Consider the following 17,924-nt stretch of genomic DNA (forward strand, 5'->3'; position numbering starts at 1 on the left):
ACTTCACACTGAGCCACCATGAATCTCCTTTACACACATTAATATGTATTTTTACTTCATTACTAGCCCTAAATTGCCCCTAGTCCCAACTTTTTTGGAATGCAGGAATAGATGTATATTAACAAATATACAGTTAACCAGACAAAATGTGAGATATCTTGGGTTCATACTGTCTGTAATCAATGTAAGTCAATGTAAAAAATGCTGTATTTTTTTTTTTATTAGCATTTTCCATACTGTCCCTACTGTTTCTGATTTGGGGTTGTATACTTGCACACTTGGGTCACAGGAGTATAATACTTTAATCATCATGAAACTCTTGCATGCGCACACAAAAAAAAAAAATACAACTAACATTGTACTAGAGTTGTGTAAACAAACAACCACTTTTCACTGAAATCAAAATAGCAGTTTAATTTAACAAACAGATAAAACCTTTTATAAAAGCTTTAAAACTATGCATACAATCAAAGTGTTTTATGAACCGCTATATAGCCTAAAGATTTCTAAGGTACATATTAAAGTTAATGTATTGTAAACAGTATTTGTGCATATTGTGGTAACAGAGAGTTCCTGAAGCGTTTTAACCACAAGTTTGTGTTCGCTATGCCAAAAAAAATCCTTCATTATGAGCACAAGTGCTAATGCTAATGTGCCTCACAATCGGATGTGTTCAACAATAATGGCTGACACGTTTAGCATGCAGGGGTCAATGCTGCGTTGTTACATACTTTTCAGAGAGAAGTAAGTAAAGTTACTGGCGTGGAATTCTTGTAGACACAGTTTACAGGTCACAGCATTTCACAAATATAATGCTGGATTAGCTATTGTAAAGTATTCACCTGTGCTGGGATAGGTGTACAGAGCAGTTACTGGTATTAGCAAATGTTTTACTTTTCACATAGTAGCCTCTTGGGTCACTAATTTATTTACATTTACATTTTTGGAATTTAGTAGACGATTTTATCCAAAGCGACTTACAGTACTGTGACAGTGTATTGTCTAAGCAATTCAGGGTTAAAAGCCTTGCTCAAGGGCCCAACAATGGTAACCGGGCAGTGGTAAGGCTTGAACCAGCAGCCTTTTGATTGCTGGTCCAGTACCTTAACCACTAGGCTACAACTGCCCCTGTTATCCTCTTTCCTGCACCAGTTTTGTACTAAAAAGCAGAAGTGCATATTCTGATAATCAGCATTTTACTCTACCCCTTTGTGCATATGCTGGTAATCATCATTATACTCTACCTCTTATACAGGTGGCAACTGATCCAGCAACGTTGATGTTAAAAAAGTCCAAAATAGCACATACTTTCATAGCAGTGATCAATAAGACAAAGAGTTTTACCCCCCTTTTGCTCCTGTTTGCCGTAGAACCCTTGGGTCTTGATGTCCTTAATATAAAAAAAAGTTCTATTGTGATCAATTATCCTTGAGATAATGCAGGCTTATTTTGAAAGTCTGTTCATCGTCTCTCCAGCCCACCATCTTTGGCCTTGCGAAGGACAAAACGACTAGCTTGTTGAAGGTCCCAGTTGTAGCGTGCCAGGATCTTGTGGCAGTCTTCTCTTGAATATTGGTTCATGTGGTACAGCTGCTCTGCCTGAGAGGACATAAATAAACAGTATACTGTTTAAATACACTTAGTAAACCTGATCTTGGAATTTCAATCATTTGACTGTTGGTACTTATGCTTGTCCAGTAAAATTCACATAAATCTAGCTTTGTACACAGGGGGACGTTCATGCTGGAACAGGAAAATAGGTCACAGAAAAATAGCAGTTGCAGGAAAAAAAATCTTAAGACTGCCATGACATACATTACAAGTTTATAAGTGTACATAAACTTGACTAAAACACGCTAGCCCTAACACGCTGAGATTCTGAGCTCATAGGTTGAAATCTCAACTCTTCTATGCACCTGCCTCAAGCAGGTGAAAAGAAGAGGTTGGCTACTTTACATGTGATGGAGAGGGCATGTGTTTGGTACAGCAATCGTTGGTCAGGGTGGAGGTCTCCAGCAGTAGAGGAGATACGACTGAGTATTTGGATATGACTACATTGGGAGAAATGTACGTCCAACAGCAAGCCCTAATTCCTACAACTGTTGGTCTATCAGAAGCTCCTAACACAATTTGGAGTGTGCTTTTTAAACATATTAAAACCATGGATTCCTGAAGGCACAAAACAAGTGTTCACCATCTGATCCAACAAGTTTAAGCCCCAATGTTGGGAGCCAATTGACGGTGGGAGGAAGGGATTTGCTTTCCTGTAATGTTATTAGTCATGTGACACCAGCCAATCTTGCCAATGTCCGAGTTCATGTTTATCCATGAAGGCAGCTCAAAAAGAGGGGGTGGCTGGCTTCGACTGTCTTGAAGGAAGCATGTTCAAGAATTACTCATACCCATAAATATAGTAAAATGATTAACTTTACAAACCTAAGATGTTTTATAGGTTTATGCCCTAAAGTGCATTATTTCTTAATATGTTTTTTATTATTTAGCCAGCCAGTTGAAAATGGTCTGGTAGTAAACTGTTACTACCTTTAGCTGTTGCTCTGCTCGTACTTGGTTCCAATCATGGCGTTGTAGGGCCTTCTGAACCTCTTCAATGGTTACTCCATGTACTGCTGCCTGAAGCTGACAATCACAACAGATTATAGATTTATTTAGTTTATATTTACTTAATTAAATACAAAATATGTTGTTAAGTGACTGCATTATTTATATCATGCCATAAAAAGTATTTTCTCCTTTCTGAATTTCATACAACATTAAATACAAGACAAAAACATAAGGACACACAAGTTTTTTAATGCTCATTCCATTAACTGAAGGAAGAATGTTATCACTCAGGTGAAAAAGTAACCCAAAAACTGAACTGGTTGTGCCATTTTTTGCAAAAAAACTGCAATCAAATGCTTTTCATTAGTCTTTTATGTCACTAGAATTCTGACCCACTCTTTTTCTCAGGATTGCTTTAATTTAGCCAGATAAGGAACTCTCAAGCATGAACTGTATAAGTCAGGAAGGCCCCCAGGCCCCTAAGCAACCTAAATTGTTGTTTCTTTTAATTCTTTCAAATGTGGACCTGATTTTGTGCTTTAGATCGCTGTCTTTGTTGCATAATCCAATGGCACGCAAGCTTCACTGACCAATGACTGGACATTGTCCTTCATGGCTTCATGGTCATTTATGGCTTAATTATGGCAAGCCATTCAGACCCTGAAGCAATTACAGATCCCCACAACATCACACTACCAACACCATGTTTGGTATAAGAACATCACCAAAAAGTCATTCCACATAACATTATCCCAAAAGGCTTTTAATATGTCTTTCTTATAGTGGGATCATGAACAGTAAAGTAATTAGAATCGAGCAAGGTCTGCAGTTCCTTAGACTTTTTTGTTTGATATGTTGGATGATGGATTTTGGTTTGCAGTTATTATTGCCAAGATTTTTAACTGTTCCAAGATTTTATTACCTAGGCAAACCACAGTGTGAGACATTATCTGAGTTCCAAAGCCTTAGAAATAGCTTTGCAACTATTTCCCGCCTTTTTCTTGTAACATTCTTTGTCACCTTGACTTGGTTTCCTTTTAGTCTTGGCAAAATGCCCTGCTTGTTGAGACCTTTTTACTTAACACTGATAGATGGATGTATTCTATTTAAATGATGTTTAGATTCAACAGGGCTGGCAGAAATAATTTACATTTACATTTTCAGCATTTAGCAGACGCTTTTATCCAAAGCGACTTACACAATGAGCGGAACACGATGAGCAATTGAGGGTTAAGGGCCTTGCTCAGGGACCCAACAGTGGCAACTTGGTGGTGGTGGGGCTTGAACCGGCAACCTTCTGTTTACTAGTCCAGTACCTTAACCACTGAGCTATCACTGTGGGTGTGGCTTGTCTTATTTATCTTAATTATTAGTAAAAGTGGTTAATTAGCTAGCTAATAATTACTTATTTACACAGATCTAGTTGACTTTTTTCTTTAGGTAAATGAAATGATCAATCAACTCAATTATGTGTTCCCTCATATTGTCTTTGCCAATTTTCAAATATCCATATAAAGTGTGACAAATGAGCAAAAATGAAATAAATTCTTTTCTTTTTTTTACATCTGTGTATTACTACCATATTAGATATAGCCTATGGACAAGGCAGTATACATAAGCTAATTAAAAAAGATAAATGTCCTTACCTGTGATATGATTACATCTTTATCCACCTGCATCTGCACATGTGGTGGATACCTTTCCCGTATCCTCTCTCGTTCTCTTTCCCTGTCCCTATCTCTTTCCTTTTCCTTCTCATTGTCATTGTCCAGCTGGGGACTTGATTTGGCTAAATGTGCCATCTTGGCTAGATTGCTACCACCCATGGTCTTCTGCTGTGGTGGAAGCTGAATATTTGTAAGAGGAGTAGGAATCCAGGCAGCAGGGGCTACATTTCCAGCCAGTCTACGATCCCGGATCATCTGGGCCCTTTGAAAGTGTTTAAAATTTGGAGGTGGTGGGCGCGGAGGTGGGTTAATGCCACTTGCATCGCTGAACCTGCGCACATCGGGCGCATATGGTGGTTGTACAGGTTTACGGATGTTGGTTCGCTGAGCCGGGTTGCCATTCTCACTTGGAGCCTCGTTCTGAGGAACTCCTAGAACAGACTCAAGACTGCGAGACATACCTAGTGAAAATAAAGAGGTATGGATTACAATATGGATTGAAAGATTTACATAAACTGTATATACATTATTATCTCAGTCCATAACAGAAGGCAAATATACAGTATTTTTTACTAACCTGCCATTTTCTTTAGATTAGACCCTTCCTTTGGTTTTGCCACAGGTATCCTCCAGTGTCCAGAGCTAAAAACATCAAAAAGATGTAAAACACTGGGTTTTTACAACAAATAAAATGTAATTAAAATTCAGTACATTTCAAACAGATTTGATGACACAATCTGCTAATCAGTAGTTTGCTAATAAGTGCAGGTTAGAAACAGTAATTTGCTAATAAGTTCAGGTTTGAATCTTGGCGGGACTTTTTGCTATCTGGTCATATTTCTTCCTGACCAGGACAAAGCGGTTTAGAAAAATGAAATAAATAAACATATGCCATCCATTCTTAGAGATCTGTTTCTCTATTTACTATATGTACTTGCCGTCCTCTTTATAATATTGACCTATTAGATTTAATCTTGTACGTACATGTATGTCATATATACATAGCTTCTAAAACTACTTTAATGTATCTTGGCATTGACTCTGCAATAGAACAACAAAATCCAATTGTTCTAAAAAATTTTCCCTTCATTGGTGTTTTATTAATGAATGTGGAATGAGCTATCTAACATGCGAAAATATCATGCTCATGTTCAAGTTGGCTGAGATCTGGTGATTGCAAAGACCATTGCATAAAATAAAAGTTAATGTAAGAAACAATGCACTTTTTTGCATCTTTCATACTTAATCCCATCCCAAAGGTTTTTCTGATTTGGGGTTGTAAAAAGGTGGTCACAAAGATTAAAATCAATTACTGTAAACCCACAAAATGTACAGAATCCATATGATAAGTATAGCTCATAAAATCCAGTGTGCAACTAAAAGACATTCTTCCCCAAACACCATTTAAAATGCAGCATGTTTGGTTTATTACAAGCATTGCTATTTTTCATGACATTAGTCACCAGCCAGTGAACACAAACCCCTTTTAAAATGAATAGACTAGTTCTGAGGTGGAGTGTTTAACTTTAGAGGTTGTGCTCTATGAATTTTGAGTTTTGTGAGGTTTTTATAGTAATATGATAATATTGAGACATGATCTCTGCTGCATAAAACATCCAAAACCAACCAGGTGGTGTCAAGGAGAATTTCTGGAGAGCTTATTCTAAGATCCTATGTCTGTATATACACCAGGTCCTAAGTTCAGGTATGTACTGGTTCCATCATTTGCATATGTCATATATTTCTAAAAACAAAAAAACTCTGTGGTTTTACCTTTTTAAATTTGTTGTGGCCAGTAAAATCTCTCATGAGGATGAGTGGGGAAGGTAATTTATTAAAGGTTTGTTATGTTATGTAGTTCTTGTGGAGTGATTTGCTTGTCTGCAGACACAGCAACTCACAGCAAACAAGGTTCCATTTATTTACCTCTTATGAACAGCATGAGGATCCTAAATAACCTATTCTACTCAGGGTCCCCACTAGAAACTGCTGGTGGGTAACCTGGTGTTCAGCTAAATAAATAAAAAGCACTATTTCTTACTCATCCAGTCTTTCAGGGTTTCCCCAGCTGCGTTCTGGCTTGGTGTCTCTATGTCCAGTGTGTGGTAAGCTTCCTCTAATTGGGGTAGAGATCCTAGCAGCTCCAGCATTAGGACTGAGAGGTCCCGGTGAAGATACAAATGGGACAGTAAGAGTTGGAGGGAACCAGCCTACACCCAGTGTCGTCTGGTTCTGACCTTTCCACTCAATCAAATCCAGCCTAGACAGAACAGAAAGGAGTGGAAATTTAGCCATTACATGAACTCTAAATCAGGATGTATGCTTTCTTCTAAACAAGGTTTTATCTCTTTAGATGGTCTGATTGGCTCTTCTGAGGGAGAACCTCAACCTCTCACTTGTAGACCAGATAATCAAATTGAAGCTCTTATTTTGGGCACATTATAAGAAGAACCAACTCATTGAAAAATAGACTAATTGGAAAAGTTAAAGGTAGAAAAAGGAAGAGGTCTTCCAGCAACAAATTGGAAAGATACAATTAAAAGAACAATGAACAGACAATTAAAAAAAAACTGAAAACTGAAACAGAAGAGGGGATGTTCTGGAAATACACTATCCAAATGGTCACCAGGAATCGGAATTGACTGTACTTGATAATATTTACTGTTAATAACAGAGCAATGAGGTCACGATGGCCTAATACCAGCAGTGAAAGAATATGCTTAAATTCCATGGTCAGATGTAAATCAGTATTTCAATCTTGATTAACTAAGGTTAAATCAAATTACTCCAATAAAAACTAATTCTTGCTCCATTTTGCAAAGTGTCCAAATACTACAGGTTAAACTATGACTGGAATCCAGCCTCAAGCAGCTCAAATGAGTTAAAAATTAATCTCCTTTTTAGTCACTTCCTCCATTAAAGCTAATTTTCTTACCCATGGTCTATCAGGGTCACCACATCATTAGACTGTAGAGTGAGTTTTCTGGCATCTGCAAAATCCCGTATAGCACGCACCTCCCGGGGCTGAGCCTAGACAAAAATAAGAAAAGCCAGGAATATATGTAAGAGCACTCATTAAACCAATCACAATCCACATAGTTACAGTATAATGTGTGTCTTCAAATATACAGTGAGATGTGTGTGTCTTCAAATATACAGTGAGATGGCATCTTCATACAATGCTGGCATGCATGACAAAAAAAATGGTCTTCTGTTTCATCACATAAGTAAGCACCTGAAGTATGCTAAATAATATCAATGTTTTAACATAAATTGGATGCTATGGTCAAATAAGACAGGACTGTATGATGTATACAGATGTTTATAGTAAACACACAACCATTTAGTGGATTATAGTGGGTAAACTGTGATGTTTGTGGCTGTATTTGTATTTTTTCATTCAATAAAATTACCATAGCAAAGGTTTGATCCTGTGATCACCTCATTTGAGGACAGAGGTAGCCTAATGGGTATAACTTTGGGCCATCGAATGTAATATTGTAGGTTCGAATCCCTGCTCTGCCATGCAGCCACTGTTGGGCCCTTGAATAAGGCCCTTAACCCTCTTTGCTATGGGGCGCTGTACAATGGCTGACCCTGCACTCCAACCCCGGCTTCCAAACAAGCTGGGATATGCAAAAGTTTTATTGTACTGTACACATGTATCTGTATACATGATGAATAAAGGGGTAATCTTCTATTGCTCTAAAATAAGCACTAATAAAAGCCTGTGGTGTAAGCTAATGAGGAGAGTATACAAGAGAAAACACAAAAGCATTAAGAATTTGGAGATTTACTGTACTGAGAATTGCTACATCCCTTAGACTGGATTCTTTAATCTTATTTATCAGTATATTTAAAGTCTATTATAGTCTTATACACATGGGTACAAAACAATCTTTTAATATTAAAAATAAAAAAGTAAATTAAAAAAACTTTAATTAAAGGTTAGACTTCTCTTATATTTTAAGCGAGATTGAGCTAATTGCATGCAAAGATATTTTCAGTCTTTACCCAAAGGTGATTATGTAAATTATAGTGCAATTTGAGACACAGCTTTGGTGTTGCTCAGACACTGACCTCAGCTACCATGCTGATAAGCTGGCTGAAGTTTGGTCGCTCTGATGGATTGCAGGCCCAGCATTTCCTCATCACAGCGTAGAGTTCCTGAGGACAGTCAAGTGGCCTCGGTAGACGCTCACCCTCCCTCTCCACTTGAAACAGGATCTGTGCACAATACAAAGCATTTAATTAGTTCCAAATTTTATTTGTTCCAAATTGTTAACTGCTTTATTAGGTTTATTTAAGTAAGGATTTCTCATGAATATGTCAAAATACCTGAAAACATTTTTAGGATACGATAATTATTCGTCTTTGCTAACAAAGTGCCGGCAAAATTGTTTTCTTCATGTATTAATAAAACAATCATATTCAATTACCCTCCACTGCTGACCGTTGAGCTTCGCAACTGACACGCCCCCTCCGACACGTGTGCAGTACCGACTGCCTCTTTTCACCTGCACGAGGCGAGTTCATATGCGAATCAGCTTTGTGCAAGGAGAGCCAAACCCTAATCAGCATTATTCCTCGACTTTGTGCAGGCGGCATCAATCAGCCAGCAGAGGTTATAATTGCACCATTTATGAGGAACCCTGGTCTAGTTCATCCCATCCCTGAACAACAGCCAATCGTTGTTCATATAGCCGCCCAGCCCAGCCGAATGGCAGAGCTAAGATTCGATACGATGTATTCAAAGCCCCATCTCTGGTGTGCTAGCGTATTTTATCGCTGCGCCACCGGAGAGGCCAAAACCCAATTTTTATTCATTTATTATTTGTAATGAGTGTTTACATAGTGTGATCCGAAAATGTACAAAAACAGATTTTAATGTTTAATCATTGATTTATAGAAGAAGAAGAAGATATACTTAATTTGTCATACATACATATACAGGTGTACAGTACAATGAAATTCTTTCTTCGCATATCCCAGCTTGTTTTGGAAGCTGGGGTCAGAGCGCAGGGATCGTACGGCGCCCCTGGAGCAGACAGGGTTAAGGGCCTTGCTCAAGGACCCAACAGTGGCTGCATAGCAGAGCCTGGATTTGAACCCCCAATCTTCCGGTTGATAGCCCAAAGCTCTACCCACTAAGCAACCACTGTCCCTTTAAACATCAGTAGAGAGGGTCAAAAACTATCCATTTGGCTATACAAGTAAATGGTCAAACCCTTTAAACCATTATTTAATAACTGCATTGATACAATGGAAATAGTTATTTTGTTCATTATATTTTTTAATAAATGGAAAATGTTGTGTACTGCAACTCCTTAAAAATATGTTTTATCCTTAATATAATTTCTAAGGAAAAAAGCTACAGAAAACCTGCTGTCTTTCAAACATCTCTTTCAAACAGCTGAAACACTTAAGTTTCAAATATCAACGCACAGCACAAATTCGAAGGAGCATGGCTTATCAGTGTAAAGGCAGTTTGAGAAAGTAACTCTGTAGTGTTTGTGATAAAACAGTTTTAGTAGGGTGGACAGTTTATCATAACACTAGTTAACTGTGTTGAGTACCCAAGTATACCCAGTTACATACTGACACCATGGCCTTATGTCTCAGCCTTATCCTAATATAATAATACTCTGATACATACCTGTCTTCCAGACAATCCAAGCCAGGGTTCCTCGCAGTAAGTGAACATCTCCCACAGTGTAACTCCATACATCCAAACATCTGAGGCAGGTGAGAAAAAACCCACACGCAAACTCTCAGGAGCACACCTATGGATATAAGGATTACTGAATCAACACCTCGCAAATCGGTGTCTACATATTATTTTTATGAAGTCTGGAGTCTCTTTAATTATATAAAGTAAATTTCTTAAAGTATTAATTTTTAATGTTATGCAATTTCTTTCTTAATAATTAAGTCAAGCCTAATTTCTCCCGGCTATTTGGGAACGTATATTCTTAGAGTAGCTAGAAGGTACAACAAAAAAAACCCACTTCCATCCACATAACCTTACTAAGAATGATTTCTTAGACTATCCGAAACTGGGTTTGGCTATGGTTGGATGGTTGTTAGGTCTTCTGACATAAATCCAACTGCATTGTAGTTATGCTACCTAGTAGCCCAGCATGAGCTTAATTTTTAATTACCAGGCAAAAGGAATACGTCTCTGGGGTCCCATGATGTAGTGATCTTTGTCCTGGCCCAGACCCCTCATCAGGCCGAAGTCGCCAATCTTTACCAGTTCTCGAGAAGCCAGGAGCACATTCCGAGCTGCCAGGTCTCGATGGATGAAGTGACGTGACTCCAAATACTCCATTCCAGCAGCAATTTGAGTGGCGAATAGCCAGAGCCGAGCCAGGGGGTATTCGCCCCGTCGCAAACGCAGCATGTCATACAGAGCACCTAATGGAGCCAGTTCTGTCACCTGTAGTAAACAGAGAAGAAAAGAGAAATGAAATTTAAATGAGTATAGGGATATTACAGCGGGCACATTAATTCATCATCACATAAACATTGAACAAAGTTCTAAGACATTACATTTCATTGTGTTCTGAGGTGCACACTATATGGCCAAACTTTTTAAGATACCCAACATTCACATTTACAAACATGAACATTTACATGGAGCATCTCCTTTCCTTCGCTGTTATACAGCCTTTATTCCTCTGGATTCCGAAGCTTTAAAATATTGCTTAAAAGATTCAGTTCTATTTAGCCATCTAGTATTAAAACATTCAAAATAACTGTATTTTGTAGTACAGGGTTGAGGCCAGGGCTCCTTTTTTTGCAGCAAACTTACAGTGGGGTCAAAAAGTATTTAGTCAGCCACTGATTGTGCACGTTCTCCTACTTAGAAAGATGAGAGAGGTCTGTAATTTTCATCATAGGTACACTTCAACTATGAGAGACAAAATGAGAAAAAAAAATCCAGGAAATCACATTGTAGGATTTTTAAAGAATTTATTTGTAAATTATGGTGGAAAATAAGTATTTGGTCAATAACAAACAAGCAAGATTTCTGGCTCTCACAGACCTGTAACTTCTTCTTTAAGAAGCTCTTCTGTCCTCCACTCGTTACTGTATTAATGGCACCTGTTTGACCTCGTTATCTGTATAAAAGACACCTGTCCACAGCCTCAAACAGTCAGACTCCAAACTCAACCATGGCCAAGACCAAAGAGCTGTCGAAGGACACCAGGAAGAAAATTGTAGACCTGCACCAGGCTGGGAAGAGTGAATCTACAATAGGCAAGCAGGTTGGTGTGAATAAATCAACTGTGGGAGCAATTGTAAGAAAATGGAAGACATACAAGACCATTGATAATCTCCCTTGGGGTCAAGATCTCATCCCGTGGGGTCAAAATGATCATGAGAACGGTGAGCAAAAATCCCAGAACTACACTGAGGGACCTGATGAATGACTTGCAGAGAGCTGGGACCAAAGTAACAAAGGCTACCATCAGTAACACACTAAGCCGAGAGGGACTCAAATCCTGCAGTGCCAGGCGTGTCCCCCTGCTTAAGCCAGTACATGTCCAGGCCCGTCTGAAGTATGCCAGAGAGCATATGGATGATCCAGAAGAGGATTGGGAGAATATCATGTGGTCAGATGAAACCAAAATGGAACTTTTTGGTAAAAACTCAACTCGTCGTGTTTGGAGGAAGAAGAAAAACCCAAGAACACCATACCTACTGTGAAGCATGGGGGTGGAAACATCATGCTTTGGGGCTGTTTTTCTGCAAAGGGGACAGGACGACTGATCCGTGTTAAGGGAAGAATGAACGGGGCCATGTATTTTAAGCCAAAACCTCCTTCCATCAGTGAGAGCATTGAAGATGGAACGTGGCTGGGTCTTCCAGCATGACAATGATCCCAAACACACCGCTTAATAACTTTTGTTATTGACCAAATACTTATTTTCCACCATAATTTACAAATAAATTCTTTAAAAATCCTACAATGTGATTTCCTGGATTTTTTTTTCTCATTTTGTCTCTTAGTTGAAGTTAGGGATGTCCCGATCACGTTTTTTTTTTGTTCCCGATCCCGATCATTAATTTTGATCCTGATCCGATACCGATTCTCAAACCGATACTTGTATTTTCTAGATATTGTCTAGATAAGAACTAGATAATACTGTTTACACAGTGCACACTTCAAGTACATTACAGTTATTCAAATTAATCCAATGTATGTGTTTAACTACGGTGGCCGAGAAGTGCAAAATAAATTTACATTTCAGAAAACAAAATTACAAAAAAACAAAAACAACATTTACAATGAAAGCAAAAACAAATTTACAAGTGCTTGAATACCCAGTGTTTGTAAATATGTTTTGGCATATGTAAAAGTGTTTCAGCACTTGTAAATTTGTTTTCGGCATATGTAATTTTGTTTTCTAAAATGTAAATTTGTAGGCCGTTCAGGTGGCGCAGCGGTAAAAAGAAACGCGCTGCAACCAGGGCTGGATTCTGAGAAGCGTGGTATCGAATCCAGCCTTGCTTTACCGGTTCGAAGAGTGGCTATATGAGCAACGATTGGCCGGTTGCTCATGTGGGGGGTGGGACAAAGAACCGGATGTGGGTCTCTCTCTGTCAGAATGCGATTGCGTTCTCTGCCGGCTGATTGGAGGCGCTTACACAGAGATGGGAGAGGGTGCCCTTAGGGTGTGTCTCTCCGCATGCAACGCTAGGTGGCGCCAAACTCGTCAATGTGTGGGTGGCAAAGATGCATCTGGCTGCTGCTCGTGTTTCGGAGGGGATACGGGTTAGCTTCAATCACCTCCGTCAGGGTAGGGTTCGGCATAGACAGAGAGGAAGCACGATGCTAATTGAACAATTGGATGCGCTAAAAGGGGAGAAAAAGGGGTAAAAAAAAAAAATAATAATAAAAATAAACTGAGTCCAGTGTTACAAAAGTGAAACAAGCTTTAAAGCCTCGGTATCAAATGTTCCGTCCCTAATAAACAATGTTTTGTCCATTTTGTGTTAATTACTTTCATTATTTCGCTTTTGTTGTTCTTGTGGGAATTCCTTAGATGTTTAGAAGAGCGGACGGTAGATAGAGATGCACACGCCACGTCTAACCGTCTGTACAATCTAATAACTTTCCACAAGAAAAACAATAGCGGGTCAACTGGATAAAATGATTTCCACAAACTAGACAAAACCTTGTTTATCGTCACCATCACAAACTCCGTTCACTTTATCGCTGAGAAACAGTTTGATTGACAGCAGGTAAGCAACATGCACTTCCGGTGTTATTGTCCCTGCCTTTTCCGTCAGAAATGTGCGGCCGAGAAGTGCAAAACAAATTTACATTTTAGAAAACAAAATTACATATGCCGAAAACAAATTTACAGGTGCTGAAACACTTTTACATATGCCAAAACATTGGGTACCCAAACACTTGTAAATTTGTTTTTGCTTTCATTGTAAATGTTGTTTTTGTTTTTTTGTAATTTTGTTTTCTGAAATGTAAATTTGTTTTGCACTTCTCGGCCACCGTATTTAACAACTGAATAGCTCTGCAGTGCTGTAAGAAAAAAATTGCCTGCATCCAAGCTATTGCTTAATGTTCTTTTACAAAATAAAAGTAAACAAACCTAATGCAGCATTGTAGTAAAAATGAAGTGAGATAATTACAGTTTCACTTTGAACTTTATATTCAAAGAACATAATTCTGTTTAATGCAGTGATACACTAAAAATGAACAAAAATCTCCACTCACAAGTGGTGTAGCAGCTTAACTTGAATATAAAAAAACAAATAAGTTACTTAACAGCATTACAGTAAAACCTGAATACCAAAATAAAATGGAAAGTCACTCTTTTGTTATGAAGGAAAGCCAGTTCTTAAAGTGCTTGTATTGTGACAATGGTTTGATGGACGGGTCTACGCAAAGTGAGTGTGTTTTGACCCTTTGGGGCTTCCATAGTGCATGGGATAGCGTGCTCGGCTCTAGCTGTCCGCTATTTGGAACAGAATAAGTTAATAAAGTGTTTTGCTCCCGATAATTTGTGAATATACCGTGTATTTTATTTCTTTATTAAGAGAGTGCATCACTACGACGCTCGGTTACATAACTAAGCCAATCAGAGTGCTTGATACTGAGATGTCGTTCAGTCTTGTAACACGTAAACTCGTAAAAGCTGTATGTTATGGTCCTGAAGTTTTCATACTCGGATTAAAAGTTATTGTTTTGTAAACCGGAGTGATCCTCGACTCGCACACCATATAAACAGTAAAATTCTACAGTAATGAACGCAGCTCTGCTCCTACCGCCTCGTGAAACGCTCGCATTACAGACATTACACCGCTGTTGGAATTGTTTCACTTTCCAATTTAAAGTATTTCCACACAGCGGATAATGCTGACATAAAACAAAAGATCGGGTTATGATCGGCATTAGTAAAGCCGATTTCCGATCAGTTAAAAATGCCTTGATCGGCCCCGATCCCGATCTGTGAGATCGGATCGGGACATCCCTAGTTGAAGTGTACCTATGATGAAAATTACAGACCTCTCTCATCTTTCTAAGTAGGAGAACTTGCACAATCAGTGGCTGACTAAATACTTTTTGGCCCCACTGTAGCTAATTGCTTTTATAAACCCTGTTTTGTTTACTGGGGCATTGACATGGGTCTTCCTCAAAGTGCTGGCACAAAATTGGAACCTCAGAATTCTTAAAAATGTCCCTGCATGCCATTCCACATGCAATACCTCAATTAAAGTCGACTGTAGTGTTGTCTTGGCATCTGACAACCCATTTATCAGTTAAACTGCAAGGTGGTGAAATTTATTTCTTAACTACAGAGAACTATTTTTTTATTGCTTTGAATTAACAATAAACTTTGTGTCACTCCAGTTTGCTTTGCATGTAGTAAATTTTGGCTTGTGGGTTGTGAGTGGCTGCAAGGCTATGAAAATCCAACACATTAAGGTCCCGATTAACAAGTTTGTGTTGCCGTATTGCTACAGGCAGTTTTAAAATTACTGATGAGTGTTGCAACCAAAAGATGTCACCTAAACTCAAAATCTTTGAAACTCTTCGTCGAGAAATTTGTACCCTTGAACTCAATGTTTACCGTCAACTTAATGTCTTTAGCTTTAAAAAAAAAAAAAAATCTAAATAAAAAAAATTTTTCATTTCAAATTAACAATAAAGAACCGCTTTGTTCAGCGCTTGGGAAATCGTTACGGGAAAAATACCTTGAAACTCATCACCTTTTAAACTCAACGCCACTCCCAGAATCAATTGACATTCAGTTTCAAGGTACCAATGTATCTGGCCTATGTGTTTCAGGACCATGCATTCCTTTTGTAGACTTGTGTGGTAATTCATTTTACAATTAAGCAGCTGTTGCTCTTAGACATTTTCATTTCACAGTAACATTACAAAAAGACTTATGTGCATGATTATTAAAAAAACGGAGCTCTTTAGTATGACCCATTTTGCTTCAAGGCTATAAGTATGGAGACTGGATGTACAGCTTATTTAGTGAGGCAGAAATATCTATATCCACTAAACAGTAGGGGTCTATACTGTCTTGGCCATGTAATATATTACACATACATATGCTTCCTAAACTTTCTTTACACAGTATTTTTAAATATAGTGTTTGAGTGTGTGTTAATTAAAAACTCACCATTTTGAGAGGCTGGGTTAGGACCACACCATACAAGCGGATAATGTTTGGGTGGTCCAGGGCCTGCATGGTGGTGGTCTCCTGCAGAAATTCTGTCACTGTATTTGACTCTTTGGACATATTGGTCCTGAGAGCCTTCACTGCTACAGGCAGCTGGTTTGAGCATAAGAAAGAATATTTACATAATAAATACATAACACAAAGCAGTCAGTCAGTCTTTTGTAGTAACACTGGGGTTTTTCAGCATAGTTGTAACACACCTTGAACACTTAAAGCTTGTTTTTGAATTCCCAATAATTTACTTATGTTGTAACACAACTTTAAATCATACAGACTAGTAGTAAGTTTGAAGATCAGCAGTATTATGCAAAGTTTGTAACATGACATGGGAGTTACTTTAAACATCATTCATTTTTAAAGACTTCAAGTAACTGTGTTTATATGATTTATTCTAATTTTATCTGCATGGATATGATTTGGGGATGGCTGAAAAAGTCTTAGCCATTGGGACCTGTCAGTGCAATCTCTGTGCCAGTCCCAAGCACTGACTGAAATAGGAAGGTTGCATCAGGAAGGGAATCCGGTGTAAAAACATTGCCAAATCTGGTATACAGATTCGCTTTGGCGACCCATGTGCACAGGAGCAGCCAATATAACAAAAAAAATGCATTTTGCTTTAGAAATGAGCTATTATGTTTAGGTGAGAACCTTCTCTGTCCTGTTTGCATTTTTAAAGCTGAACTATCATCTTCATTTTTGTTTCTTAACTTTTGCAGTACTTCAGGGAGCTCACTACAACAGAGTTTTAGGGCCACAGTTAAACTTTTTTTAAGTATCTGACTTCGTAATAAAGCGCAGCTATGTCTGGATGGTCTGGATCACCAAAGCCCTGCGATGTTTTTCTTGGTGGGACTGGGCCTTGCACAACCATGACAAGAATAAAGTTTGGATAAAGTGACCAGCATACTATTTAAGCTGGAGCACATAATAGCCATATGTGAGCAGAGTGAAGCATTTTGGAATGTGCTCATACTGTGAAACATAATTAAGCTTTATCCCGTCCACTCCTTTCTATTGTGACACATTAATAAACCTTATTTTATAGTACAGTAATGTAACAGTATGTATGTGTATAAACCAATTATTGACTTTAGTTAAAACAGGTGTAGCAAACTTACCACTCGTCCTGTAGGGGTGTGCCACTCTGCTCTTTTTACCACCCCAAAAGAACCTGAGCCCAGCCTCTCCCCAAACACCAGCTCACTGTCCTGAATAAGACAAGTAAGTGCTCGTCCCACATCTGGCCTTGGTCCAGACATAGCACCACTCCACTGGTCACCTCCATCTGGACCACCCCCTCTGAAGACCTGTTAAAAAGATTAATAGGTTGTCTGGCCAAAATAATAAACATATGATTGATAAGAAAACTTAAGAAAAAGTAAGAATGTACCTTGGTCATCCATGACCTTGGTCGCATGTTGGTTTTGTAGCGCTTGACTGCCTCCCATAATCGTCTTTGCCCTGTTGACACAAATACAAAGACTTGATAAACATAAAAATAAATTCAATTAATGTCACTATGTTAACAGTGTAACTAATAATAACGATTTTATGCCAATAACGATTTATAACCAATTTTAAATCTGAGCACTCAAACCTGGTTTACTGATGCCAATGTGTTCCAGATCTGACTCCTTAACATAGTCCAGGTGTTCAATGCGAGTCACGTTAAGTCCATCACGGAGCTTCAGGTAAAAGCGTTCCAGCTGTACTTCTGCCAAAAGCTGGTACAGCCACTGAGTGTCTTGATCCATCATAATCACATGGTCAGCAGCAGGCAATCTGAACAGTTTAATATACATTCTTGGTCAAAGATTCATTTGAAAACTTTTTATATCTAAGAGTCACAACAATCATGTGCTTTACCACATAAAACTCCCTCTACTGATTATATACAATAGACCTAAACTAATGTTACAGAAAAGAAAGTTGAAGGAAAAAAGGGCTTTACAATGACACTATAGAATAATCT

The 17,924-nt window shown here is 38.4% G+C and overlaps 1 protein-coding gene across 1 annotated transcript; it reads right to left on the reverse strand.

Annotated features, from left to right (window-relative positions):
* Positions 1-399: 399 nt before the first annotated feature.
* Positions 400-17,709, reverse strand: tnk1 (tyrosine kinase, non-receptor, 1). The gene is made up of 13 exons (XM_062993177.1): positions 17,550-17,709; positions 17,343-17,413; positions 17,071-17,259; positions 15,893-16,045; positions 10,391-10,668; positions 9,886-10,012; positions 8,310-8,456; positions 7,165-7,259; positions 6,271-6,489; positions 4,807-4,871; positions 4,209-4,690; positions 2,542-2,637; positions 400-1,599 (listed from the first exon to the last, which is right to left on the reverse strand). The coding sequence occupies exons 1-13, from the start codon at positions 17,707-17,709 to the stop codon at positions 1,462-1,464; spliced, it is 2,220 nt and encodes a 739-aa protein (XP_062849247.1). The 3' UTR covers positions 400-1,461.
* Between the last annotated feature and the right edge of the window lie 215 nt (positions 17,710-17,924).

Source organism: Trichomycterus rosablanca, chromosome 4 (assembly GCF_030014385.1).
Source record: "Trichomycterus rosablanca isolate fTriRos1 chromosome 4, fTriRos1.hap1, whole genome shotgun sequence".
Classification (NCBI taxonomy): Eukaryota; Metazoa; Chordata; class Actinopteri; order Siluriformes; family Trichomycteridae; genus Trichomycterus; species Trichomycterus rosablanca.

Coding starts and splice junctions, on each gene's coding strand:
- tnk1 (XM_062993177.1), bottom strand. CDS start 17,709: ATGATGGATCAAGACACTCAGTGGCTGTACCAGCTTTTGGCAGAAGTA. Junction 7,260..8,309: donor TTATCAGCATGGTAGCTGAG/GTCAGTGTCTGA, acceptor ATTTTTGTCTAG/GCTCAGCCCCGGGAGGTGCG. Junction 1,600..2,541: donor GAGCAGAGCAACAGCTAAAG/GTAGTAACAGTT, acceptor ATGTCCTCTCAG/GCAGAGCAGCTGTACCACAT.